At 41.6% G+C, this 26,249-nt stretch overlaps 1 protein-coding gene across 2 annotated transcripts; it reads left to right on the top strand.

Moving 5' to 3' along the window:
* Nucleotides 1-1,530: 1,530 nt before the first annotated feature.
* On the top strand, nt 1,531-26,085 carry LOC131228033 (uncharacterized). 2 transcript variants are annotated; one of them, XM_058223865.1, is made up of 19 exons: nt 1,531-2,094; nt 2,198-2,726; nt 3,838-4,098; nt 5,164-5,255; nt 9,731-9,940; nt 10,031-10,222; nt 10,334-10,546; nt 11,644-11,822; nt 12,009-12,102; nt 12,222-12,278; nt 12,403-12,537; nt 13,114-13,185; nt 13,760-13,873; nt 14,911-15,066; nt 15,205-15,333; nt 15,591-15,692; nt 15,787-15,869; nt 24,163-24,312; nt 25,336-26,085. In XM_058223865.1, the coding sequence occupies exons 1-19, from the start codon at nt 1,579-1,581 to the stop codon at nt 25,931-25,933; spliced, it is 3,882 nt and encodes a 1,293-aa protein (XP_058079848.1). In that variant the 5' UTR covers nt 1,531-1,578; the 3' UTR covers nt 25,934-26,085. The 2 variants fall into 2 exon arrangements, with proteins under 2 accessions (XP_058079848.1, XP_058079847.1); XM_058223864.1 differs by having other exon boundaries at nt 1,532-2,094; nt 14,911-15,072.
* The last annotated feature ends 164 nt before the right edge of the window (nt 26,086-26,249 follow it).

Genomic DNA, 26,249 nt, shown 5'->3' with positions numbered 1-26,249 from the left:
TGGACGGCATGGATGAAACATATACATTATAGTGGGGCTCACAGAGCACTGACCACCAGCCATTGTGGTGGGGGAGTAGCCAATCCGTTTCCACATCCCATGAGCACACGGGCAGGGGGCATGGGAAACCCTTTTGCAGTAAGTTCCACCGCAACGATGCTGGGTAGGGCCATAGAGGTGTTTGTAAGAAATCCAGCCCGTTCATCCTCTTTGAGAGCTTATTTTAGGACATTCAACAGAAAATAATGTGTATTCAAAACTTAAGCGGGTCACACGAGAGGAAACAATGGAGATTCAGTGTGAATAGTTGAAACATTCTCGGGACAATAAATATTTTTTTGCAGGAATGTTTTTGGTATTTTCACTTCATCTACGTTATAAACGGTTTGGATGGCATATAAACATCAATTGCATCCTAGGAAAGTTTCAACGGTATGAATTTCTTTCTCCAATTTCTCCTCTCATGTGACCCACTTGAGTTTTGTATCCACCTAATTTTGTATTTTACATATTAAAATGAGCACACAAAACGGATGGACGGAGTGGATTTCTTACAAACATATGTGGGCCCTACCCAGCATCATTGCGCAGCGGAAGGCTTCAGCAGGAAATCCGCGTACGTAGGGCCAGCCCACTGACAAACCTTAATCCCGATTGACGATTGTACGCACCAGGTGGACTTTACCAGCTTAAAAAATCCCTCTCCTACACCAAACCCCATGGAACCGGTGAGCCACGCGCAACGCACGTGCACTTTTTTAGTAGCTAAAAAAACGAAACTTGGATTAGGAAGTGACCCTCCCAAGTGCTGTAGGCCATCATGATATATGCTTGTTTTAACCCTGCCATCCTTTTAATTTTTCAGCTTATTCTAGGGCACGAGCCAAAAAAATGAAAAATCCAAGTATCAAGTGGACCACACCACAGGAATTAGTGGTGATAGAAGGCCTGCCATTAAAAACTTCTATTTTTTTTTCCAACAAATGATTGGTTCACACAGACTTGGACGAAGGTAAAGCACAAATATCAGTTTGACCTGAAACTTTTGTGGCCTCCAAATGTTTTTAACGGTGGGTATTAAATTACCACTGTTTTTTGTGGTGTGGAACACCTGAGATTTGGATCTGCTTCGTTAGCGTACTCCATCTGCTTGTATAGGTAAATTAAAGGGTTGAGTCTAAAATAAAAGCATATGCAAAGATTAAGTGGGTCATATTACTATTACACGAAACAGTAAAAATAATAATTTACACCGTTGAAACCTTTTTAAGCCCTACAGGGATTTATATTTTGTCCGTCTCCGAAGAATTTTTAAACGGTAGATGATAAATGCGCACTGTTTCCTGTGGCGTGGTACATTTTACCTTTAGATATGCTTCATTTTTTGGCTCAAGCTCTAAAATTATCCAATAAAATGGATGGACGGAGAAGATACAATAAATAAATCATAGTGAACCTCACAGAGTGTAAGTTACTCAGTACGCAATCCGCTTCCGAATTCGAGTCCTGCTCTCTCCGAAAACCCTCAAAACCTCTCTTTCTCCCTCTCTTTAGCAGCTCTCAGCTCTCTGCGGCGCCATGGAAGGACTTCAGATGGAAGACGAAATCCCGACCGTCTATCCCTTGCTGCACGAATCCCAAGACATCTGCGCCCATTTCCTCTCCCTCTACAAGGCCTCCCCACGCGAAGACCACCAGCACCTATGCGCCGTCGTCGGCGCCATCTCCCAAGAGCTCCAGGATCACTCCCTCCCCCTCACTCCGACCTCCTACTTTGCGGCGACGATCTCATCCCTCGACCGTATCTCCGATCAATCCTCCTCGTCCGATCCCATCATTACGGCCCTCCTCACGCTCCTGTCCTCAATTCTCCCGTTGATCTCGACCGCCGTCTTGAGGGTCAGAGGGGATTCGGTCCTCGACGCCGTGCGGAGGTTTTTAGGGTTTGGGCCGGAGGCGGTGCCGGCTGGGACTGCGAAGGCGGGGCTAAAATGCGTCTCGCACCTGATGATCTCTGGGGAGAAGGGCGGGTGGGAGAGCGTGGGCTCCGCATATAGGTTGCTTCTCGAGTTCGTTACGGATCCTCGTCCGAAGGTAAGTTCATTAAAATATTGCAATGCATGTTGACTTTCTTTCAAAAGGATGCATGTTGTTTGCAATGCAATGTTTTCAGAAACCATAACTAATTAGAATACAGGTTAGGAAACATTCCCATTCGTGCCTTCACGATGTCCTACAAAGCTTTCAAGGATCAGCAGTCTTGACACCGGCGAGTGAAGGAATTACAAAAGTTTTTGAAAGGTTTCTTCTCCTTGCGGGCGGGTCTGATCCTACTGGCGCGAATGCTGGGGAAGGACCAAAAGGAGCTATGGAGGTGTTATACATTCTCGGGGCTCTGAAAGATTGTCTTCCTCTTATGTCACCGAAATTTACAACTAACATTCTGAAGCACTTCAAATCGCTCTTGGAACTGCACCAACCGATTGTCACGAGGCATATAGTGAATATTTTGCATGCGCTGTGCTCCAGTCAGTCTTCGGAGTTTGCTCCTGAAGTGTTGCTGGATCTCTTGTGCGTGTTAGCATCGTCTCTTTCAGTCAGGGAGAAATCAGCGGATGGGATGACATTTACGGCACGCTTGCTGCTTGTTGGCATTGGAAAGGTTTATGCTCTGAACAGACAAATATGCGTAGTGAAGCTTCCCCTTGTTTTCAACACACTTGGAGGTTTGTTTTGTACGCTTGATAATTTAGTTATTTCAAGCTGGAATGGGTTCAGTCCCTAGTGCTCTACTGGTGTTGCATGCGGAATCATACTGTATGGCCCTCGTCGAGCCTTGAGCAACTATAGTTGGGTCCATGGTATGGTGATGCAGACTGTTGTTTGATAAGCCAAATACGTGGGAACTACACCCCAAAAATCTCCTAAATCAGAAGATAGCAGCAGTTTTTTTTTTTTTTGAAAGTCTGGTGTTATTTATTTATTTATTTCTTTATTGCGTTTTCCAATTGAGTGCGTACTGTTGCTTTAACTGTCTTCATGTGGGCCAGCAATGGACAGGTTAGGATTGTTCCATTGGGGCTCTTTGGGGGTGTGACCCATCCACAGTGGGGCCAAAAGATTAAGGGGGTGTTTGGCGCATGGTATTAGATGGGATTGGGTGGGATGGAATTGCATTTGGTCCTGTGCAAATTCCATTCGGCGTTTGGGGAGGATGGGAAGGGTTGGGATTATTTGGGATGGAATTGCATTTGGTCCCATGCGGGATTTCCGTGGATTTTGAAATCCACTACAAGTGGGCCCCACATTGATGTATGTGTTTTATCCATGCCGGCCATCCATATATGCCCCGCCCTTTACATGTGACATTTCGGTTATATACGTGTACAAGTGAGTCAGTGACTGACATCCATGGTGAATTTGGTTTGTTGATTACAATTCCATGGTCCACCAAACAGGGTTTTGCTTAATCTAATGTTTTCCCATGGCAAGAATTTTATACCGAACAAGGGGATTGGATGGCCAAAATACTATATTATTTCCAGACATGCAATCATTGTGCAATAATGGTGTTAATCCCATCTAATACAATTCCATATCATTTAATCCCACGGACCAAACAGGCCCTAATGGTCTTGAGTAGTGCATCGCAGGCGTCACTTGTAGGCACTTAGCTGTCAACAATATTTTGCATATCCCTGGGCTGAGGATCATGTAATTCATCTCGTCATATAATTGAAAATCCTCATTTTAACTGCTACTTCCATGTATTTTTCTTATTTTGGCAGACAAGATTCAACAAACAATCTGAATCTTTCCATTTCATGCGTTTGGCAGAAATATTAGCTTGTGAGCATGAAGAGGCCATATTTGCGGCCGCAGAGGCACTGAAAGGTTTGATACACACTTGCATTGATGAAAGCCTGATTAAACAAGGTGTGGATCAGATAAAACTCAATCCAGACGGAGACACAAGGAGGTCTGCACCAACCATCATGGAAAAAATATGTGCTACTGTTGAGGGTTTCCTTGGCTACCAGTATAGTGCAGTCTGGGACATGGCATTTCCCATTCTTTCGGCAATGTTTGATAAATTAGGTACAATCACCTCTGTTTCCAACTTCTCCACTCTGTCTTTTCAGAAACCTTAATTTCCAATGCACTAGATCTAATAATAGGCATAACTCTTTTCTTGTCCAAGCAAAAAAAAGAAAGAAAGAAAGAAAAAAAGTGAGTCTGAGCTGTAACTTTTATTCACCATCGTTCATTTAAAAAAAAAAAAAAAAAAAACCCGCCCACTGAGGCCCCATAACAGAGCAAGTGGAAATGTGGAATGCTACTCTTTTAGGTGCATTATGATGAGGAAATGATAATCAACAAATGGAAAAGAAAAACATTGAGGAAATTTTATCATGCAACTGTGTACCTCCAAATATTCCTGTGTACATTGCACAAACATGAACATGCATACTCATGGAAAGGTTTTCTTGTGGGAATTTTTTTTTTTTGCATTTACCTTTTTGTGTTCTTGTGCTTTGTATGCATGCATGTGGGCATGTGGACTGTGTTTTATGATTGATCAAGATAAACATCATGGTGCACCTCCTGGGCTTTTGGTTTCACATGTTTATTGATAACTTTGCACATACTATAAAAGAAAATGTGGTCCACCTCTCTATCCACAATATAAACTTGTATATAAATACATCTGGATGCATGCGTGCTTGCTTGTAGACTGTGTACATTATAAAAAGTAAATACAAACACAGGTACAAAGACACATGACCAATCTAGAGGAAGGAATCATGAATACTGAAAGAGAGATCTAACATCCTTTTTTTTTTTTTTTTGTCAAATGGGATTCTTGTCTAATCATTAATTATTTGATATGGTTTTCTAATCTAATTGTAGTCTCGGGATTTTAAAAAATATTATCTGGCACGGTATGCAAAATAATATTTCCTCAAGTGCACTTGTATATATGACTATAATAGTAGTCTACTATTTTATTTATTTATTAATCATAACTTCAAATATTCTTATACTTAATACGAAATAGAAATTTCTATTGTGACAACTGGGGGAACTCGAATTTCTAGAACTAATCCTAATTTTTTGTAATTCTGTTTATCTTTTGGATTTTGCATTGTTGTTGTGATGTAGGCGAATCTTCTTCATGTCTGATGAGAGGAACCATTAAGACTTTGGAAGATATGGAGAAGCTTCCAGATGAAGACTTTACTTGCAGAAAACAGGTAATGCATTATTCCTGCACTATAATGTTTTCATGGTAATTGCATGCTATTGTATTGCATTTTGCAGAGCTTTCTCACTGAGAAGTGATTCGGTGCCTCCAGAGGCACGTGCTTCCACATCTCCGACTGCCGATTCACTTCTGCGGGTGAAATTTCAGTCGTTGGATGGTAACTGGGTTTAGTTCTGCTAAGAGATGGCTCTATCTGATGCTCCTCCTTTCTCCCACAAATTCAAAACTGACAGTTCTATATGTGTTGGCATGAATTTTTCATGCCTTGGCACCAAATCAGTTTGGCCAATGATGGACATGTATGGTTAAATTGGCTTGCTGATGAAGGGGAATAGTCAAATTAGGCCTATTTTAAGGTGAATGGTCCAATTAGGCTGATTATTAAGAACTGTCTGATTATGCCAAATTGATCCTTACAGGTCATATTCTATCAAGTGTGAGGCCCACTAGATTACTGCTTAGATTGGTAATTAGATTATTTACTGGAACTGATCTAGACAATCATCAATTTTCCTGGCCATTGATCGAATTGTTAGGAAGATCAGATCAATGTGATTCTCGTGAGGTTCGTGCAACAAGAAGTCAGACCCACTTTATGGACCTTCTATATCTAAGGGACTGATACCTTATGCAGTAAACTAATATACTCTCTAAGGGACTGGTATAGCTTACTAGTTGAAGTAATTTACCCTCTAAGTTCATCAGGAAGGGTATGTTGGTCTCCAAGAGGGAAGGGATTGATATACATTTCTCAGAATTGATATAGCCTTTTAGGGACTAATATATGTTCCCAAGTGCATTGATATCTCATGTGCCCAACCAATGGACTAATATACCATATAATGAATAGATGGAAATTCCAGTGAACTATATATAGTCTCAAATTGACTGACCTTCACAACTTGACTGATGTATCATTTTAAGGATTAATATTCCCTCCCAGATGATTATTCCTAATATATGCCTTTGTTGTATGAAATTGGATGAATCAGTGGACCACTTGTTTGTTCATTGTCCCTTCATCTCCCAAGTTTGGTCTGCTGTCCTCAGTTTTTTCAATATCTCGTGGTGCTTTCCTTGCTCTGCTGAGGATCTCTTCAAAGCCTGGCTTGGTTCCAATTTGGGAATCCAAAGAAACAAGATATGGAAAATCTGTCTCATGGCAGTTTGGTGGTCGGTCTGGAAAGCTAGAAACGGGAGATGCTTCAATGATATTAACATGTCGGTGGAAGCAACCATCCAGAAAGTGCAGCAGTACATTGCGGAATGGGCCTTTAATTTTGCTTATATTAAGGATTGTATTTTTCTGTCTAATGGAGGCATATCTTCTCGCTAACTCAGCGAGATTATCCTCCTGTTTTGTACCCTGTTTTTGTCTTAATACAAAATATCGTTATCTTAAAAAATAAAAAAAATAAAAAATCCCTCCCAAATGGAATGATATACCCTCCCAAATGGACTTATATACCCTTCCAAATGGACTGATATACCCTCCCTAATGGACTGATGTACCCTTACAATATTATGTTTTTTATTTTTATTTTTATATTTAAGGTGAAATTTTATTAGGCTGAGCCGAAACCAAAAAAAATAAAAAATAAAAAATAAGATACAACAGAACAGCCCCATGGCTGCACAGAAACCTGGAAAGCCTGGGAGACAAAATCTACGGGGCCCAATCCTTGAAGAGCACTAGAACCCTGGAGAAGACCCCAGCAGAAACAGATCTCAGGTTCTTAAAGCAGCGGTTGTTTTTTTTCAGCCAACACTTACCACAGAACTGTCAGAAAGATAACCCTCCAGTTCCTCTTTCCTAGAGCACCACCCTGATCACCGTGCTAGGTGTTGTAGAAGTAATTAATAGACTGAGGCATTGACCATGATACCCCCACCAATCGAAGAATACTCCACCAGATATTCGCGTGGAAAGGATATTGAATGAAGAGGTGATTAACTGTCTCCTCTGTCCTCAAACATAAGAAGCAGGCATTAGGAAGGGATAAGCCTCTTTTGGACAGATTATCAATCGTTAGAACTGAGAAATGGATTCCTGTCCACAAGGCATCTGAAGGCTGCCACCTTAGGAGGCACCCCATACAAACACACTAGAGCTGTGTGAGAAACTCCCGAATCAGTTGAGGAGGCTGCTCAAGCTTTTTACAAGGAGTGGACGGAGAAGCAACCGGAGCTCACTAGAGACCAGCTCATCGAATCCTCCATCTGGTAAGGCCTGAGGTGATGCAAACGAAACAATAACTGAGATAATTCTTGGTTTTGAACTTCGGTTAGGGCTAATAGCAAAGCGGGTAGGGAAGGATTCAGCCGGGGTGGGAGATCCACACCATAGATCCAACCAAAATCTGATTTTGGAACTATTCCCCATAGAATTTGACACTCTTTCAAAAACCAAAGAGGCCACCTTGGCAATACCTTTCCAAATGGAGGAAGCCCGATAGATAGAAGATGACTTTGTCCACAAACCTTGGGGATTAAGACCATATTAGGCAACGATAATCTTTCACCACAGGCTATCAACGTTGCAAGAAAAATCTCCACATCCATTTTCCAAGGAGGGCCTGGTTAACAATATGAAGGTCCTTGATGCTGCTCCCTCTTCATCATAGGGGGAGCAGACCTCCCTCCAGTTCAATAGAGGGAAGCTGCCGACCCTCCCTTGTCAAAGAAAGTCCCTCCTGAGCTGGTCAATTTTTATTTATTTATTTATTTTTTAAATAAATAAAATAAAGATTTTAAAAATGCTTGAAACCTGACGACGTTTGGGCGAGCGGCCATCACTATGGCTTTGCTGCCTACAGTTGTGGGTTCGACTCTCTTCCACGGCATTGCCTGATACACGTGGTTGCGGGTGATTGTGTGTATCCGCTGGGAATAGTCTCACCTCAAAAGGGGGCGGGGACACCCCATATCTTCAAAAAAAAAAAAAAAACAAGCTTGAGGATTTTTTTTTAATTTAAAAAAAAGCATTTAATGCTTCTCAAATCTACATTATAGAGAAAGAGGAGGAATGAAGGGCGGGGGAATGATCATATTCACTATTTTGAGGATCTTTTTAGTAAAAATCCTGAATGTAGGAATCCGTTGAATTCCTGTTGGTGTGGATATCATTATCTGAACTACAAATTAGAGAGCTATTTTGATTTCAACAACTTGGTGACGAAAGTAGTCAACTCTGTGATCAATCCCTTGATTAGAGGCCTTATCAGTTCATCCACATATGTATATCAATCCCTCCCTCTTAACTGATATTTTACATATGCTAAGTACCCCAACACACGTATAAGGCAATAACTGTGCGTTTGCCAAATTGAGTTCCATAAAGGTCTCCAGGCCAACCTGTAAACGTATAATGCCAATTTCGCACATCTGCAACAATAGACTTTCTGTTAGTCAAGTATGTAATTCTGTAGTGTGGTTTTATAAATGAGGAACAAATGTATATCTAGGTAGATGAATGCGGCAGTCTCCATTTTATGTTGAATCCCTGTCTAAAGCTTTTCGTGTTTTTATTTATTCATTTTTTTAATTTCACTAATGCATCTTAATCTGGCCAACATATTGGCCTCTGTAACCACCAGTGGTGGTTGGGCACTTGGACCACTCTCCGATGCCCTTTTCTTTTTTCCTTTTTTGAAAGATAACTAAGGTCCTGTTTTGATGCACCCTCCGAAGGGGTGTTTGACATCCAAATGCCATTTTTATCCAAATGGCTGTTGACGTTATGTGTTTGGATGCACTTTTCAAACCCCTGTCTTGTCTCCCGCTTAACAAAATAGCTGCTGAAACAGCGACTCAGCAAAAACCTCGGCTGAAAAAGCAGGTTTGGAAACCCCCTATTTGGAATCCCCCTTTTGAGGAAGTGTGTACACCAAAGACGCTATTATGAAGAAAACAAGAGGCTACTCTTTGATGCCTGTTTTTACTGCTTAAATATATCGTCCCTTTGCATTGGATTGCCACCCTTGAAGACTTCTAACAGGCCTTCGTCAATTCTTACTTTTTGATTTTATGGATTCCTGATTTTACTGCAGGTGCAGGCATGCAATTCCTTTTCACCTGCTGACTTGAATTCCGAGTTATCATTATAGTTGGACTGCCTGTGCAATACTGGCTGTGTTTATAGTTGTTGCTTTTCGTTTATCAAGAATCAAAATGCTTGTTTGTTCAAAAAATTTGAATTTGTTTCCTACGACCTGATGCTAACCTTCTCAATGCCTATTTTGTTGGTTCTCTGGACATTAGTTTTATGTTTTTAGTTGTCCTTTGGTCCAAGTTAGTTCTGACGATAAATGTTATCGTCTTTATTTAACCAATGCTTCTTTGGGTGCGCGTGCAACTTTGAAAACTGTATAGTTTGACACTACTTTTGCATCAATCTGTTTCAACTTTAAAATATCAATGATTGATTTAGGTTTCTCCCTTGTTGATGCACTTGTTAACTTGCAGCTGCATGAATGTGTCGGGTCAGCCCTTGGTGCAATGGGACCTGAGATCTTTTTAAGCATTCTACCAATCAAGTTGGATGCTGAAGACATGTCTGAAGCTAATGTTTGGCTGTTTCCTATTTTGAAACAATATACTGTTGGTGCTCGTTTAAGTTTCTTTACACAGTCTATTTTGGGTTTGGTTGGACGCATGCGGCAGAAATCACAAATGGTATGAGCCTTTCCTTAGGAAGATATTGGATGCCCTTGCATTTAGATGTGGTCTACTACCATGGTGTGCTTATGTGCCTTATGTTGACAGCTTGAGAAAGAAGGCCGGATTTTCTCATCAAGGAGCACTGAAGCACTTGTATATTCTCTATGGTCCTTGTTACCTGCATTTTGCAACTACCCTGTTGACACTGCTAATAGCTTTGGTGGTCTTACAAAGGCATTATGCCATGCACTTCGTGAAGAGCCTGATGTACGTGGAATAATATGTTCCAGTTTGCAGGTTTGTATGATTCCAATTTCCCTTTTCGCTACAGACCATATCCAGATTTTGGATAATATAATTTAGACTTTTTAGCTCACTTTTTTTCTTCCACTATTTTGATGTATGCAGACTCTTATTCAACAGAACAAGAGAGTGTCTGCAGGAAACACTGATCCGGCTGATAGAGATATTAGTATTCCTGAGCAGAGAGCTAGGGATCATTATACGCCACAGGTAGCAGCTGATAATCTGAAGACAATCAGAGCATCGTCTCCCGAGTTCCTCTCAGTTCTATCTGGAGTCTTCTTAAAATCTTCAAAAGACAGTGGTGGATGTTTGCAGGTATTTGATGTTGCTTGCCTTCTCATGATTTACATATGTGGAGTTGTGCAGATAATATTTTTTGTGCTAAATAAACTAGTCTGATTTCTAAACTGTTTCAAAGTCCACAGTTTACCTTACAAATTTATATTTTCTAGAAGTGGCTTTGATGATATCTTTTGTAGAATCTGCCAAATAACACTTCTGCTACCTATTAGATAATCATGCATCTGCACATTTAACTCCAAATTGGTTGACTGAAAATTGGATGCTGCTGCTAAAAGGGGGGGAAAAGAGAGACAACTGGACATTGTTATATCTGTTTCTAAATGCGTAATATTTCGGTGTGGCTCATTACCAGCTGCTGGTAGAACTGCCCTCTACCTGGAGAGGAATGGTACTGCCTAGGGATTTCTTCTGTCCTTTTGCTAATTCCAGTGTTGAACATGATATAAGTCAATAAGAGTCTGTGCTTCCTAACACGAGAGTAATAATATCCATAAATTGCAATTGTGGATCCCATCAATTATCACTTCTATTGAAGAAAAGTACAGATAAGCTCTTGTGTGATGCAGGTGCATCTCCACGCTGGGGTGGGGTGGCCCACGAGGTGAGGTCTGTGAGATGCATAATGGCCATGGGGTGGGGCCCATTGTGGGACCTGTGAGATGCGGGGTAGCCCACATGGAGGTCTCGGTCGGTTTGCCTAGGAGGGCCAAGATAAAGGGATATTCCGGTACTTCCCCAACAGCTCTGGAGCTTTTGGCAAGTGGTATCAAAGCAAGAAACCAGTATTCGAGTCTCTTTATGGGTGTGGGTGGATGATGCAGGTGCATCTCCAAATTGGGGTGGGGTGGCCCACAAGGTGGTCTGTGAGATGCAGAATGGCCACGGGGTGGGGCCCACTATGGGATCTGTGAGATGTGGGGTAGCCCATGGGGAGGTCTTGGTCGGGGAGGACCTGGATAAAGGGATATTCCGGTGCTTCCCCAACAGCCCTGGAGCTTTTGATGTGTTGGCCGGTACTCCCTGCATCATTGTGAAGTTGCGCATGCATCAATCAATTATGTAAAAAATGGATTTGGAGAAGTTGGTAATGATTTTGATATCATTGACAGTCCACAATTGGGGAGTTTGCTTCCATATCAGAAAAGAAGGTTGTCAAGAGTTTCTTCAAAACTACCATGAAGAAACTTTTGAAGGCAACTCAAGAGGCTGTTCAAGTGGAGAAGCTTAGCAAATCCAATTCTATGCAGGTTGATGCTTCAGCTGATGAGAGTTCACCATCACTTGCAAGGTGGTTTTCCTTTCAGTATCTTGTTTTTTTTTTTTTCTTTCCCCCTCTTCTTTGTACTGTGGTATTATATTTTTCTATATTTCTCTCTGTGAGTTATGAAAAGGAAGCAAATGCCATGCCTAAACTTGAATTTGAATCCCACACGCTGTTTTTTAGGCTTGACCTATTCATTTCATTTACCTTCAGGGCCCTGCTATTGGACTTGGCGGTGTCACTTCTGCCAGGATTGGATGCAGAAGAGGTTGAATTACTATTCGTTGCAATAAAGCCTGCATTAAAGGTACACGGTTACTAAAAAATATGGTTCATTTCATTTTAGTTCTATGGAGCTGACTAGTGTCAGTTTCAATTCATGGGAAAAATAACAGTTACTGGGACTAAGATATTCTCAAATTGCAGGATGAAGAGGGTTTGGTCCAGAAAAAGGCGTATAAGATTCTTTCAATTATCCTTAGGGTATTTTGTGTTCCATCCTTTGAAAATCTCCAAAAAAATATTATGGTGCCTTGATGACTATATTACTTTCGTTTAGACACATGTTCTTTCAACTGATCTTGTGGCTGAAAACTCTTGTTCCCAGGAATGTGAAGAGTTCCTTTCATGTAAGCTGGATGACTTGCTTGAGCTGATGATAGAAGTGCTTCCTTCATGTCACTTTTCAGCCAAGCATCACAGGCTTGACAGCCTGTACTTCTTAATTGTCCATGTTTCCAAGGTTTGTAACTAAAACTAGGAGAGTTGTATGATACTCCGGCAGTATATGACGCTTGATACACATGCACTAAGAAATTGTACATGTGGCATACATTAACTCAGGTTAAACTGATTAAATTGCGGGACCCACTTTCGCTTGGTTACATTCCTAAAATCAGATTGTTTGAGTGATCTTAACCTCTGATTTCTTGGACACTTGATTGTTGAAATAGGACCATTGAATAGTTTTGCATTTTCAACCATCCTGTAAATTCCCAGCAATCTGACTGTTAGATAATCAAATAAGCCTAACCTTTGGTAAATGATACATCTAAACTGAAGAGTTATAGTTTGGACAGTTTAATTTGACGAATGTATGCCACGCATGCAATTTTTAAGTAATTTGTAAGTGCCTGTGTTTCATCCATCACACTCTGCCAGAGTATCAAAGTTCTCCTACTAAATTTAATCAAGTTCTATTCTCTCTTTTTTAGAACATGCTGACCAGTGTGATTATGGTAATTATGAATAACAGATGTATATTTACAATCTCGATAGATGACTCAATGGAGCAAGAACTTGTTCTTTGTGTTTGCAGGGTGCATCAGAGCAAAGGAAACGGGACATCATATGTTCTTTTCTCACCGAAATAATTCTAGCCTTGAAAGAGGTATTTCCTATATTTGCTATTGGAATTTTCCATTTGATGCATTATTGAAACTTTTGCTTTGATGTTTTCATATTCAATGTGTTTATGTTTGTTTCAACTATGTCAGTGTCTGTTTGTGTCTTCATCAACATTTGCTTTGTTGTCCTCTTCTTTTCATTTTGGATTCCATATTAATGCGTTTGGCTTCATTTCTTTTCTAAGTTCGATATTGCATGTATCCATTCATTCTTTCGTAAGAAAGCCGACTATGGCTGCCACTTGCACACAAACCAATACGGCACATATTTACAAGATCCTGCCTGTTCATCAAGTGGACCTGCCATAGTATGCGACATAGTCCAAAATTCAGGCTGATACAGTTGTCAGGTGGCCACATGACCACCTGATTTTTTTCCATGACATGCAGTGGGGCCCATCAGATGAATGGCCTGGATCTCACACATACATCTCCCTTTTCTTTTCTTCTTTTTGATGGGTTATCTTATTTAAGACTTCTCTCCTACTTATACTCGATATATGCAAAACAGTTGATGCAATGTGGATTAATCCAGCATATTTGTGATTTTCTATGCAGGCTAATAAAAAAACAAGAAATAGGGCTTATGACCTGCTCATCAAAATTGGCCATGCATGTGGAGATGAGGAGCATGGTGGCAAGAAGGAAAATTTACAACAGTTCTTTAACATGGTATAAAAGCAATCAGATGCTTATAATGTATATATCTTGTTTGATCACAAATGTTGGCCAATCTGTTTTCTGTATACGCTTAGTTGCCGAAACATCTGGCTTTCACACGTGTGTTTGCCAATTATCATTCTGCTATGTTCATTTCCATGCAAATGTATGTCATTGTTGGATGCAATGTATCTCTTCGTCCTCAATGCATATATTTGTCGAATAAATTAGCCAATAGGGCCAATACACTTTGTACTATGCCCTTCCATTGATTGAAAAACTAGATATATATTCACTAATGTAGGAACTATCCTTGAATATGAATCTATATTAGTTATTATTTGATTTTCTCATTTCTCAGACTCCATCCTTAGAAACGGCCTACACCCTAAGGGCCTGTTTGGTTGTCAGGGAATTTATTCCCTGGTTTTACGTTTCCTGGGGAATGTTAGAATTGGCCTAGTGTTTCGTGGGGATGTTTAAATTTTCTTTGGTTGATACACTGGGTGTTCTGGGGAAAATCTGGGAGAAGTCTAAAATACCGTTTTGAAGAAAAGATAGGGAATGTAAAAGGCAACAAAAAAGTGCGAACCAAACTTGTTATTTATAAGAACCAGTGAATTATATATATATATATATATATATATATATATATATATATAACCTCCCCCTTAGTAGCAAGCCTTTGTGCATTAGTCAATCTGAGATTTGGTTGGATCTCAAGATAGAAAAAGGAGAAGACAATTTGAGTCTTCTTTTATATATATATATATATATATATATATAAAGGATTCAAAGAAGATTTGTAACTCGAACAGAAATGGGTTTCATGGAAAGAATTTATTCCTGAGTCTCTTCAAAGAAGACAAGGTAATGTGATGGCCGATTGAATAGTATTGGAAAGAAAAGGTGCACCTTCCCTTTATTTTCTTTTTCTTTTTGTAACTCTATATGGTGGAGCCAAATGTTTCTCTTACAAGTGGTTTTAGAATTTCGCAACTTTTTTTTTTTTTCATTACAATGTTTCATACATATGCTCATGGTCTCAGGTAGCTGGAGGCCTGGCTGGCGAGACACCCCACATGATCAGTGCTGCAGTCAAAGGACTAGCTCGCTTAGCTTATGAATTCTCTGATCTCATATCTGCAGCTTACAACGTGCTTCCATCGGCCTTTCTCCTCCTGCAGAGAAAGAATAGAGAAATAGTCAAAGTCTGTCCTCCCTCTTTCTCAGCATAATGTGTGAATTGTCGGAATTTTTAGATCTAAAATGATTGCCCCAAAATCATAATTGTTCCTATCTGTCCTTTTCATATAAGCTTCTCTGATGCCTGCTTAATGCAGGCTAATTTAGGTTTGCTGAAAGTGTTGGTGGCCAAATCCCAAACCGAGGGGTTACAGACACACTTGAAGAGTATGGTTGAAGGGTTGCTGAAGTGGCAAGATGATACCAAGAACCATTTCAAAGCCAAGGTCTGCATCAATTTTACAGCATGAGGAATTATGGGGTCTTGATGCATCAGGTCGTGAATAGTGTCTTTATGTGCCTAGTATGAGTGGGGCCTTGGTTTAGTGATCCAGATAAATGATTTGATGGGCATCACATCAGGACACTATTCTCATTTGTTTCTTATAGAAATGATCAGTGTTACTTCTTCGACATGAAAAGGAGGTTTTTTTTTTTCTTTCCTACTAGCAATCTTCAAAGTACTTCTGTTTTGTACTGGCAGGTCAAGTTACTTCTTGAAATGCTCGTGAAGAAATGCGGTCTAGATGCTGTTAAGGCAGTAATGCCTGAGGAACATATGAAACTGCTAACCAATATAAGGAAGGTAGGAGTTCTTCCCAATTTGTGTTTCATCCACTACCCTTCATTTGTTTAATTATTTCTAGATCTTTATAATTCAATGTGTAATTGAAACACAGACAAAGGAGCGGAATGAACGAAGAATTGCAGCAAAGTCAGAGGCAGAGACAAGATCTCTTCATTCAAGAGCCAGTACCTCCAGGTAAGGTGGCTTAGGTTAGATGTACTGTTATAGATTTGTAAAAGGAAGTCTCTCTCTCTCTCTCTCTCTCTCATTTGACTTGAAAAATGCTTCAACTTCCTCTGACAAATGTCTGGGAGTCTGAGACCACCCACAGTTTGAGGAAATGTCAATTTCTATGAAAAGATGATGACATGCTAATGGGTTCTCAAACTATAACCGTACAAATAGTTTCAACAGGTGGCTCTTCCAGAGCCAACTTTCTAAAACTGTAGGGATGACAGTTTCATAACTCGCACATTGACTTGAAATTGTGGGGGCTTTTGTCTAGGATGGACTCAATTCTTTGTCTCGATCAAGTTTTTAAATATCAAGAAACTCATGTCGTGGTTTCTTGACTCCTAGTTTGACTCGGTTCTTGGCTTTAATCAATTGAGATTCCCAAGATTGAGAAGCTTGTGCATGGTTCAATATCCTGTTGTGGCCTAATATTCCGAGTTTCTCTAGTCAAGTATGATAAAATTTCCTTGGTTTTTTGACAGCCATGTTACCGCTTAACCCTATCGATTTTTTTTAAAAAAAACTTTTGTAGGCCAACATTTCTAGCAAATTTGAATCAATGCTACCAAAATTGTACAATTTAGACTTGAATCATGTGATTCAAATTAAATTGCATTTTAAATGAGTAGAGCAGAAATGGTATATGAATCTGGTATGGAAGCATGCTAACGATCTTTTCTTCGTTGGGTTACTGAACTCAGGCCGAGTGAATGAGAGATGTGTATAAGAGCAAGATCTTCATCACTTTAGGAAAGAAGATCGAAGAGGAGAAAGAGGGAAGATAATTCGTGATTCCTCGTTCTTTTCCTGTGGGCGTTCTTTGATTCGTGCAAGGGTGAAAGCGCGAGGGAGGTCCCATTGTTTCAAAGAGGGTGAGATCGAAGCCCTTTCTTTTCTTTTTCTTTTTTCTTTTTAAGACACAGGGTGTCCCCACCTCTTTTTGAAGTGAGATCGAAGCCCTTTCTTGTCAAGATAGTAGGAGCGGCTTATGCTTTGGTGGGAGATGAAATGACAGGGAGGTGAATAGCAGGACATGATGGAGTAGAAGAGCTTCATCTGCTGGGAAGGATGCTGCTCTCTTTAAGTCGGATATGCTCTATGAGTCCGAACGTGATGAAGGTAGAGGGGTTTGGATTTTGGCAAGTAAAAGCTAGAAAACGAGCATAATGGAAGAATCACAAGAAGGGTCCCTTGGTGAGGGCCACTGACAGAGAGGGTCTGCATAGCAGGTATCCGACTTCTTTTAAGGAGGGTGCTCATGGGGTCCAATCTCTAGTGTTGTGGGCCCTTCAGTGCCAAAGGAGGTGCCTTCGGTTTGGGTTTCTAAGTCGATCTCATTTCCAGAGGTACGGATTCATCCCCGGGTGATTGACAAAGCTTGGGATGCCTTGTAATGGAGTTTGATGGTGTCCTTGAAGCCAGGGTTTCTTAGTTGTAGATCTAGTTGTTTAGCTCGATCAATGTTGTAGCATAGGGGAGGATGATATCCTTCTTCAGAGCTTAGCGACTCGAAAGTACCTGTCGGAAAACGTTGATAGATTGGTCTTCGTCGGTCAGATCTTTCGGGATGGCTCGGTTGCTTCCATTTATAAGTGGGTTGAATGGTCCAAGTTTGGGTGGGTGGACACTTGGTTCCACCTCCAGGAGCTTCCATTAGAGCTCTAGATCAAGGAGGCTCATGTTGGTGGGCTCTTGCCTTGGCGATTTGATCGCCGTCGACCAAACCACTAAGAAGTGGGAGGATCTCCATTCAGCAAGAATTTGTATCTGGTCGAAGAAGGCGACCCTCGGTGCTTGAGGTAATTCCTATTGTTGTTGGGGAGGACGTCTTTTCAATTCAAGTAGTGTGGGAGGGTGTTTTTGGTTCTTCATTTGGTGAGGTGTCACCAGAATCCATTATGACGGGATCTCTCTCTCTCTCTCTCTCTCTCTCTCTCTCTCTCTCTCTAAAAAAATAAATCAACGATGGTGGTTCCCCTTAGTAAGTTTCGAGTGGGTGATGATTCTGCCTCCTTCCACTTGGCCCGGCCTCTCCGGTTCATCATAATGTATCGTCTGACCCCTGCCTGAGATGATGCCATGTGCCCCTTCATTGGGCTTGAAGTTGTGATCGGATGGCCGTCCTATGGTATGATTCTTTTGGATCTTATCACCCTCTTTGATGCAATCCTCAAGCCTGGTTTGGACTTGTGAAGGCCAAAGAATTATTGTCCACCGGCCGGTGCTACATACATTTCTCGTTTAATGACATGTGGCAGTCTTTTTGATTGCTTGATGACGTGATCTGGGTATTGATGGCTTCGAGGATAACTAGGGTCACTATCTCATCAATGAGAGATGTGGTTCCATGTGCTCTCCCTCTTGAGTTGGGTGGCATGGCGCTGGTGCGTGATGTTAGCCTCATTATGGAGGCCGGTGCTATTGTCCCTTTCAAGGAGGGGGTTGTCAGGACTCTCGGCTTTGGTGGTGGCATGTGTTTGGCTCTTTTCTCAAAAGGGCTGGGTTGAGAGGGGATGGGGGAGGACTCGCCACGTGGCCTTTTTAATTTATCGGTGGGGGTCTTTTGTGTGGATCTCCTACCTCATGCACATGAATCAAAGACTTTCCACACTCCTTCCTCTTTCCTTGTCCTTCTCTTTGCTTTTAGTCCTCGGGTCAGTGATGTTGACTCTAGTGACTCTCAATCATTTAGAGTCTTTGATTCCCTTACCTTTGTTGCTCTTCCTTCTGATGTCAGCGGGGATGGGGGAGGACTCGCCACATGGCCTTTTTAATTTATCGGAGGGGGTCTTTCGTGTGGATCTCCTACCTCATGCACGTGAATCAAAGACTTTCCACACTCCTTCCCCTTTACTTGTCCTTCTCTTTGCTTTTAGTCCTCAAGTCAGTGATGTAGACTCTAGTGGCTCTCAATCATTTAGAGTCTTTGATTCCCTTACCTTGGTTGCTCTCGTTTAGGTCGAAGTCCTGGTTCAGCCAGGTCTCATCATGGAAGCCCTGTATGTTCCCCCCTTGTAGTTGACTATGTGTTTAGAAGATGTTTGGATCTTCACAAGCTACCTTTGTTCTTCTGAATTTCCTCTAAGGGTAATGTAGTGGTTGTTTTTTTTTTTTGGGGGCAGTTAGTTGAACAAAGAGGTCTCCAGATTTCTCTACCTACAACTCAAAGACCTCCCAAAAGTTGAATTGGGGGATGAGGGAGGCTATCTGTCACGTGGGCTGGGCTAGCTCAGTGGGGGTGGTGTTTGGTGACCATGATGAAGATTATGGTCCTCTTTCAGTTAGTCAAACAAAGAGGTCTTCGGACGTCTCTAGCTGAAACTCAAAGACGCTCCCCGAAGTCGAATAAGGGGTGTAAGGAGCTGGTTAACCTTAGCCCAGATAGTCTGGTAGATGCTATTAATGAGAGTAGGGGGAGGGGTCAGATTAGTTGTCCAATGAAGATTCTTAGGTGGAATGTTTGTGGGCTTGGGTGCCTCTAGAAGTGTATTCGGTAAAGGAAATATGTAGGCATTCCAAAGTCCGCCTTATTGTCATTCAGGAAACCAAACTTTAGTCACTTGATTGGGGTAAGGTTGAATCCATTTGGGGTTGTAAGGGTGTGGAATGGGAGACCTTGGATTCGATAGGGTTAGCTGGTGTTATCCTAGGTCATGTGCTAGGTAGGATAGCCGGAAGGGTCATTTCTCTGTTAATGTGGTTTTTCAAGAGGTGTACTTTGGTTTCATGTGGGTTTTCGCAGGGGTATATGGTCCTAATCAACCATGTGTTTGGCCTATCTTTTTGGATGAGTTGTTTGCTGCCATTGATAGGTGGCACTTTCCCTGGTGCGTGGGAGGTGATTTCAAGTGTAGTCCGTTTTGCCCGCCTCTAGTAGCATGCTTGGGTTCCCTAATTGGGTCCTTGAGAATGAGTTGGTGGACCTTCCGTTAGGAGGTGTCAGATTCACTTGGTCCAATGGTCAGGCGTCCCCAGCCATGTCTAAGTTAGACAAGTTTTTAGTTTTCCCTTTGGTTCAAAGGTTTCTATTGGCTCATCAAAGAGTTTTCTGGTCATTGCTCTGCTTCTGGAGGTTGATGAAATTGACTGGGGTCCAAAGCTCTTTCAGTTTGACTTGGCCTGGCTCGAAGTTGAGTGTTTTTAGTCCTTGGTCTCAAATTGGTGGTCCTCTTTTGAGGTTGAGGGCGGAGCAGACTCCCAAATTCAAGAAGATGCGTATGCTGAAATCCAAGCTCAAGATCTGTAAAAGAGGTCTTCGATCTGTGGGAGCTCAAGATGGATTCCTTGCTCACCAAGATCCAAGCACTGGACATCGAGAAAGGAGGTTTGTTGTCTAAAGTTGAGAAAGCGGTCAAGATAAGTTATCTGCTGATTACTGTTCTAGGCTTAAAGAGGAGGAGATCAGATGGCATCAGTGCTCTCAGGCAGTCTAGTCTAAGAAAGGTGACAAAAACATTAAATTTTTCCATAGTATTGCCAACGCTAGATCTTGAACCAATTGCATCTCTTCGTTCTTGGTTAATGATAAGAGGATTGTTGACAAATGATCCATTGGCGATGCTGTTGTCAATTTTTATTCGAATTTGCTCTTGGAAGAGGGTTAGGTGTGACAGAGCCTCGATACTTTCCCTCGGATATCACCTCTCGAAGGAGGCTGATCTTCTTGAGAAGCCTATCTAGATGGAGGAAATCAAGGCTACAGTGATGATCTTGTGAGGGATAAAGCTCCGAGGCCAAATAGATTCACCTAGGTCTTCTTCCAAAAATTTTGGGAGATGATTAAGTTGGATCTGTTGGGTTTTGTTGGGGATTTAAAAAAAAAATTATCTTTGGCCACATCCCTTCTGAAATGGGCCGATCTTTCTTAGCCATCATCTCAAAGCTTGAAGGTGCAAAATGTCTGAAAGACTTTTAGGCCCATCAACCTTATTGGAGTCCTTACAAAATTATTGCTAAAATTCTAAGTCAAGAGGTTCAGGGCTATTCTTGCTAAAGTTATCTCTTCTTTTCAAAGTACCTTCATCTCTGGTAGACAAATTCTCAATAGTGCTCTCACTACTCATGAGTGCCTTGACTCATGTCATAAGGCTGGAATGCAGGGAGTTTTTTGTAAATTGAATCTTGCAAAGGCCTACAATCATGTCGTTCCTCGATTACATGCTGAGCAGCTTGGATTTGGGACCAAATGGAAATGATGGAACAAGGTCTTTTGTTTGTCTGCAAGATTCTCTATTCTCATTAATGGCTCTTCATTTGGCTTCTTCAAAGCCTCTCAAGGTTTTCCTCAGGGAGATCCTCTCTCTCCTTTCCTATGGTGGTCTCTGAAGCCTTAGGTAGAATGTTGTCTAAAGGTTAATCGGTGGGCCTTTTTCGAGGTTTTCAGGTTGATATTCCCCCTTGCGGATCAGTCACCTCCAATTTACTGATGATACCCTTCTATTTTGTTAGGCTAATGATTCTATGGTGGACAATCTGAGAAAATTTGTCAGATGTTTCAAAGTGTTGTGGGGCTTGCAATTTAATATGGTTAAAAGTGAGCTTCTTGGGATCCTTTTGCCGAAAGAGAGTCTCTAGGTTGGCTGGCATTTTTAGGTGTCAGGCTGGCTCCCTCTCTTCCTATCTGGGCCATCCTCTTTGTTTTGGTAAGCCTACAATTCATTTGTGGGGCAAGGTAATAAAGAGAATGGAGATGAAGCTGTCACCTTGGGGGTTGAATTACCTTATTGAAGGTGTCTCTCCAATCTCCTTCTCTATCTTATGTCGCTATTTCGAGCTCTAAATCTATCTTGTGGGAATAGATAGCTTAGAAGAAATTTCCTTTGGCAAGACGGTGCACCTAAAGGTAGATTTTATTTGCTGAACTGGGGGAAGGTATCCTGTCCTTTTAATGAGGGGGGTGCAGGTATTAGACATCTTGACGTTGTTAACTCTGCTTTGCTAGGCTAGTGGGTCTAGTGTTTTGGGGTGGAAGAGACTGGTTTGTGGAGGGACCATCATAGTTGGCAAATATGGTTCCTCCTCCATGGGCTGGTGGACTAAGGATTCTTCCCTCTACCATGCTTCCTTTCTCTTGAAGTTTTTTGCTCGATTCATAAGCAAAGTTTCAGCTGATGTGAGTTTTGCTATTGGCTATGGATCTAGAGTTAGATTTTGGGAAGATTTGTGGTGTAGAGAGTCATCACTCTTTGGCTAGTCAGGAATTTTCTCGATCCGATCAGTCTATTCTTTATTATCTGGGTCTTGAGTCTGATGGCGGCAACTATTTTATTGGCCCTGTCTGATCCTATGGGGCCCCTCCTAAAGTCGCAGCTTTTACGTGGCTTGTTAGTAGAAATAGGATTCTTAATATCGACAACCTCCGCAAACGAACTATGATTTTGCCGAAGGCTTGTCTCATCTGCCTCAACGTCTCCTTTGCCTCAACAATGTGGAGTCTGTGGACCATTTATGCATTCATTGCCCTTTCTCCTAGGTTATACCAGGTTTGATCGAGAGCCTGTTCCAGTCTTGGCATGTCTGTGGAGGTGGTGGGTAGGGCTCATCTAGATGGAGGGTCGCCCTCTTGACTGTGATTTGGTCCATTTGGGGTGAAAGAAATAGCTGGTGTTTTCACAACAAAAGCAATTCTGCTGATGGGGTCCTTAATCAGGCTGTTTTGTTTATAAAGGAGTGGATGCCAATGGGCTGTTTTGTTTTGTTGGGTTTGGGCGCCCTTTGGGCTGGTGTTGTAATTTTCTCTTTCTTTCATTGTTTGTTTCTAATGCGGGAGCATTTTCATACCGGGCTCAAGTGGGGTGGCCTGTGCGATGCAAGGGCACACTTGGGGTGGGCAGCCCGCAAAACCCATGGATTTGGGGCCCGTGTAAGGCGGAACCCATGGATTTGGGGCCCACAAGGAGGGTTCGGCTGAGGACTTAATCCATGGATTTGGGGTCTGGGCTATGAAATAAACGGATTAATTTGCCATGATCTATCAGTTCGAGCTTTTAGAGCAAGTGGTTAATTGTCCTGCATCAGTTTTTTTTTTTTCCTTTTATATTGTTTTTCTTTCCGTTTTTGGCACTTTCGGCTTTAATAATATTCATCATCTTTCAAAAGGGGGTAAAAAAAAATCTTTACAAATTTTCAGTGTTTTTTTTTAAAAAATTTTTATAAATAAAAAATAAAAATACAATTCAAGCAAATATCTGAAGTCAAGTTTATGATGAAGTCCCGACTTTGAATAAGCATTGACTAACTTATTTTTTTTCTTTGTTTAATCGAATGGTCCTATATTCCTTTTCTGCACAAAGAAAAGCTTTGATTTCAACTTTCAGTTAGTTGAGGGGAGAATTTGAAGGGTTTGATTTTATTTCAGACCCTAAACTAGTGGACAACGAAAAAGGGAAAAAGCATCATACATTTGGTTCTGATCCGTATTTTGATTTGTATTGACCACTGGGATTCTTCATTGGTCAGGATCTGATCTATTGCTTTGAGTCTAATTTGAATTTCACGAATTTCTTATTAATTCATAAAACACTACGGAGATTTTTTATCATCTTTTCCATCGCTTTGTATTTGCACATCGAGATTTTTCTGCATTTACGGATTTTTCTTTTTATTTGGAACTATGGTCCAAGGTGCATGGTTCAATTGGTGTGAAATTTTTAGCTAATTGACTCGTTGTATTCAAGTGACAATGTTCAATTGATGGATGTGGATGGGAAATGTTTGCTAATCACCATCTTATCTGTATGTTTATGCTTTTTTCCTTAATTTTCTATAAACGCAGGAAAGTCATGTGCTATGCAATTGTACTTTGTTTCGAAATTTGAACCCTATTGCGATTTACAACACGGTTCTAATTCTCAGAATCTGCTTTCATGTATTGAATTGAGTTTTGCACCAAAAGGAGCTCCCGGGATCTGTTTTGACTGGATTATGTCCCTGAATGAACATGGGTCTTCATAAGTCAACTTTTTGGGTTTCCTGACTTGGTCGGGATCTAAACCACACCCTAAAAAGCTATGGCTTGTTAGTCACTCGACATTGGTTTCTTTATATGTATGGTATGGTACTATCCTTGGGGTGGAAATTTGCTTCTAAGACAGTAGATATGGCTTAGACAATGGCTATGTTTGGGTGAAAGCATAAAATGTATGTTTATCTCATGTGTATTGGATTTTTTTATTTTTTATTGGAAGGATGAATATTATTAAACTTCAAGCAAAGCTTCATTTTGATTTCTGTATGTGATGATGTAAAACTTTAGGCAAAGCAGATGGAATCATACCAACATATTTTCTGATTTTGGAGCTGAGGATACGGATGACAGTGACGCAGAGCATATGGACGTGACCACGGCCTCTGGTAAAGGGAGCAAGTTTGCCTCCAAGCTCAACTCGAAAGCCGCATCCTCAAGGTTTGTTGCTTGTGGTTTTCTTTCAACCCACCCATTGAAGTCACCAAGCCTTAATGTTTGTGCAGATGATATGTTCATTTCAAAGATTTGGATGACTTCCATGTAGGTGTGCAACTTGTTGGGTTGGGTTGGGTTGAGAGTCAACTTTAGCTCAACCCGCAACCCAACCCAGCCCAACCTCAACCCTAAACCGACCCAACCTGACATAAATACATGTGATTATTCCCAGCCTGACCTAACCCGATCCGAATTTGCTCAACCTGAACCCAACCCGATTTCAAAATGGGCTGGAGTTTTCCAACCCTAACCCAACCTGACCCCGACTCGGGTTAGTCGAGGTTGGGTCGACCCAGACCCAAGTTGCAGCCATACTTCGTTCCATGTTAGTAACGGCATCATTATCTAAGCTTGATCTCAATTAATTGGCATCTGCTACAGGAATCCTGTTTTGCCATTCCACTCTATCAAGGTGTTGGAATGTCATATTGTTTGGATCCATGATTAAAGTCATGGCATAAGTTTGAGGCCGGTCGCCAACCTGACACAACCCTCCTTTATCCAGGCTGGGGACCAGCAACAAGAGCACAAAGCTCCTGCAGGTGCAGTGTAATGGACTATTGCATAGTTTGATTACAATCAAGCGCTATCTAATGGTTGATTACAATCAACCAGTGTCCATGTTAGTAACGACATGTAAACATTATGAGGAAAACTGAATAGATCGATCCCACATTACGTTAATCTTCATTATGAGCAGCATTTGTCACAGATATTGCATGCATTTCGGTGATCCAGGCCTTGTATCTAGTGGACCTTTCACTCTTGTCAGCAGTCCTCTTTGGACTGCAAATGGACTATTGAGAGCAAAATATAACCAATGGTTACTGAAGAAGTTCAGTGGCCATTTGGCTGGCATTGCTCAATGGAACTTTTGGCTCATCGCTACTTGCAGTGGAGTCCACGATATGAAGACAGACTATTAATCAATGTGTTGTCTTAATTTTGTTTCACCGGCTATCATAGGTCCATGCGAATGCGCCGGACAGCTAAGAGCTTGCCAGAAGACTTGTTTGATCAGATGGAAGATGACCCACTCGATTTGCTGGACCGACAGAAGACAAGGTCGGCCCTCCGATCCTCGGATCACCTCAAAAGGAAGCCAGAATCTGATGATGAGTTAGAGATCGACTCTGATGGGCGCTTGGTCATTCGTGAGGATGGAAAATCTAAGAAGCGAGAGAAGCCCCCATCCTCAGACCTTGATCCTGACTCGAGGAGCAAAGCAGGAAGTCATCTGTCAAGGAACTCTTCTTCAACAAAGGTGCAGAAGCGGCGGAGAACATCAGATTCCGGGTGGGCATACATGGGGAGCGAGTACACGAACAAGAAGGCAGGTGGGGATGTGAAAAAGAAGGACAAGCTTGAGCCGTATGCTTATTGGCCACTCGATCGGAAGATGCTGAGCCGTAGAGGGGAACAAAAGGCAGTTGCTCGGAAGGGCATGGCGAGCGTCATGAAACTCACCAAGAAATTCGAAGGGAAGAGCGCCGCCAATGCTCTTTCCATGAAGGGGTTGAAGATGAGGGGGAAGCAAAAGAAGGGTAACAAGAAAATAAAGTGATGGGATGCTATCTCAAACATTGGGTTGCAGTTTTGAGAAGTCGGGCAGGTCGATGTGGTTGAGATTAGCTTCTTTTTCTTCTCTTTTTTGACCTAGTTGCGATGTTTGAAATTGGCTGTCCGATCATTTTTTGTAAGGTTGGTATTTATTTTTTGAGTGTTTGATAATCCATTCCTTTCGTACATTGTGGCCCACCTGCTCAGTGGACTAGGTGCAATTAGGCCAGGGCATCTGCACTGTGGGACCTGCATGTGCTGCAACATTTAGAAGGGCTGCTGGGGGATAGCAACTGGCTACTGCATATGAACTCAATGGC

Source organism: Magnolia sinica, chromosome 15 (genome assembly GCF_029962835.1).
Source record: "Magnolia sinica isolate HGM2019 chromosome 15, MsV1, whole genome shotgun sequence".
Lineage (NCBI taxonomy): Eukaryota > Viridiplantae > Streptophyta > Magnoliopsida > Magnoliales > Magnoliaceae > Magnolia > Magnolia sinica.
Note: the sequence above shows the minus strand (reverse complement) of the source record. Positions and strands in the feature narration are given on the sequence as shown.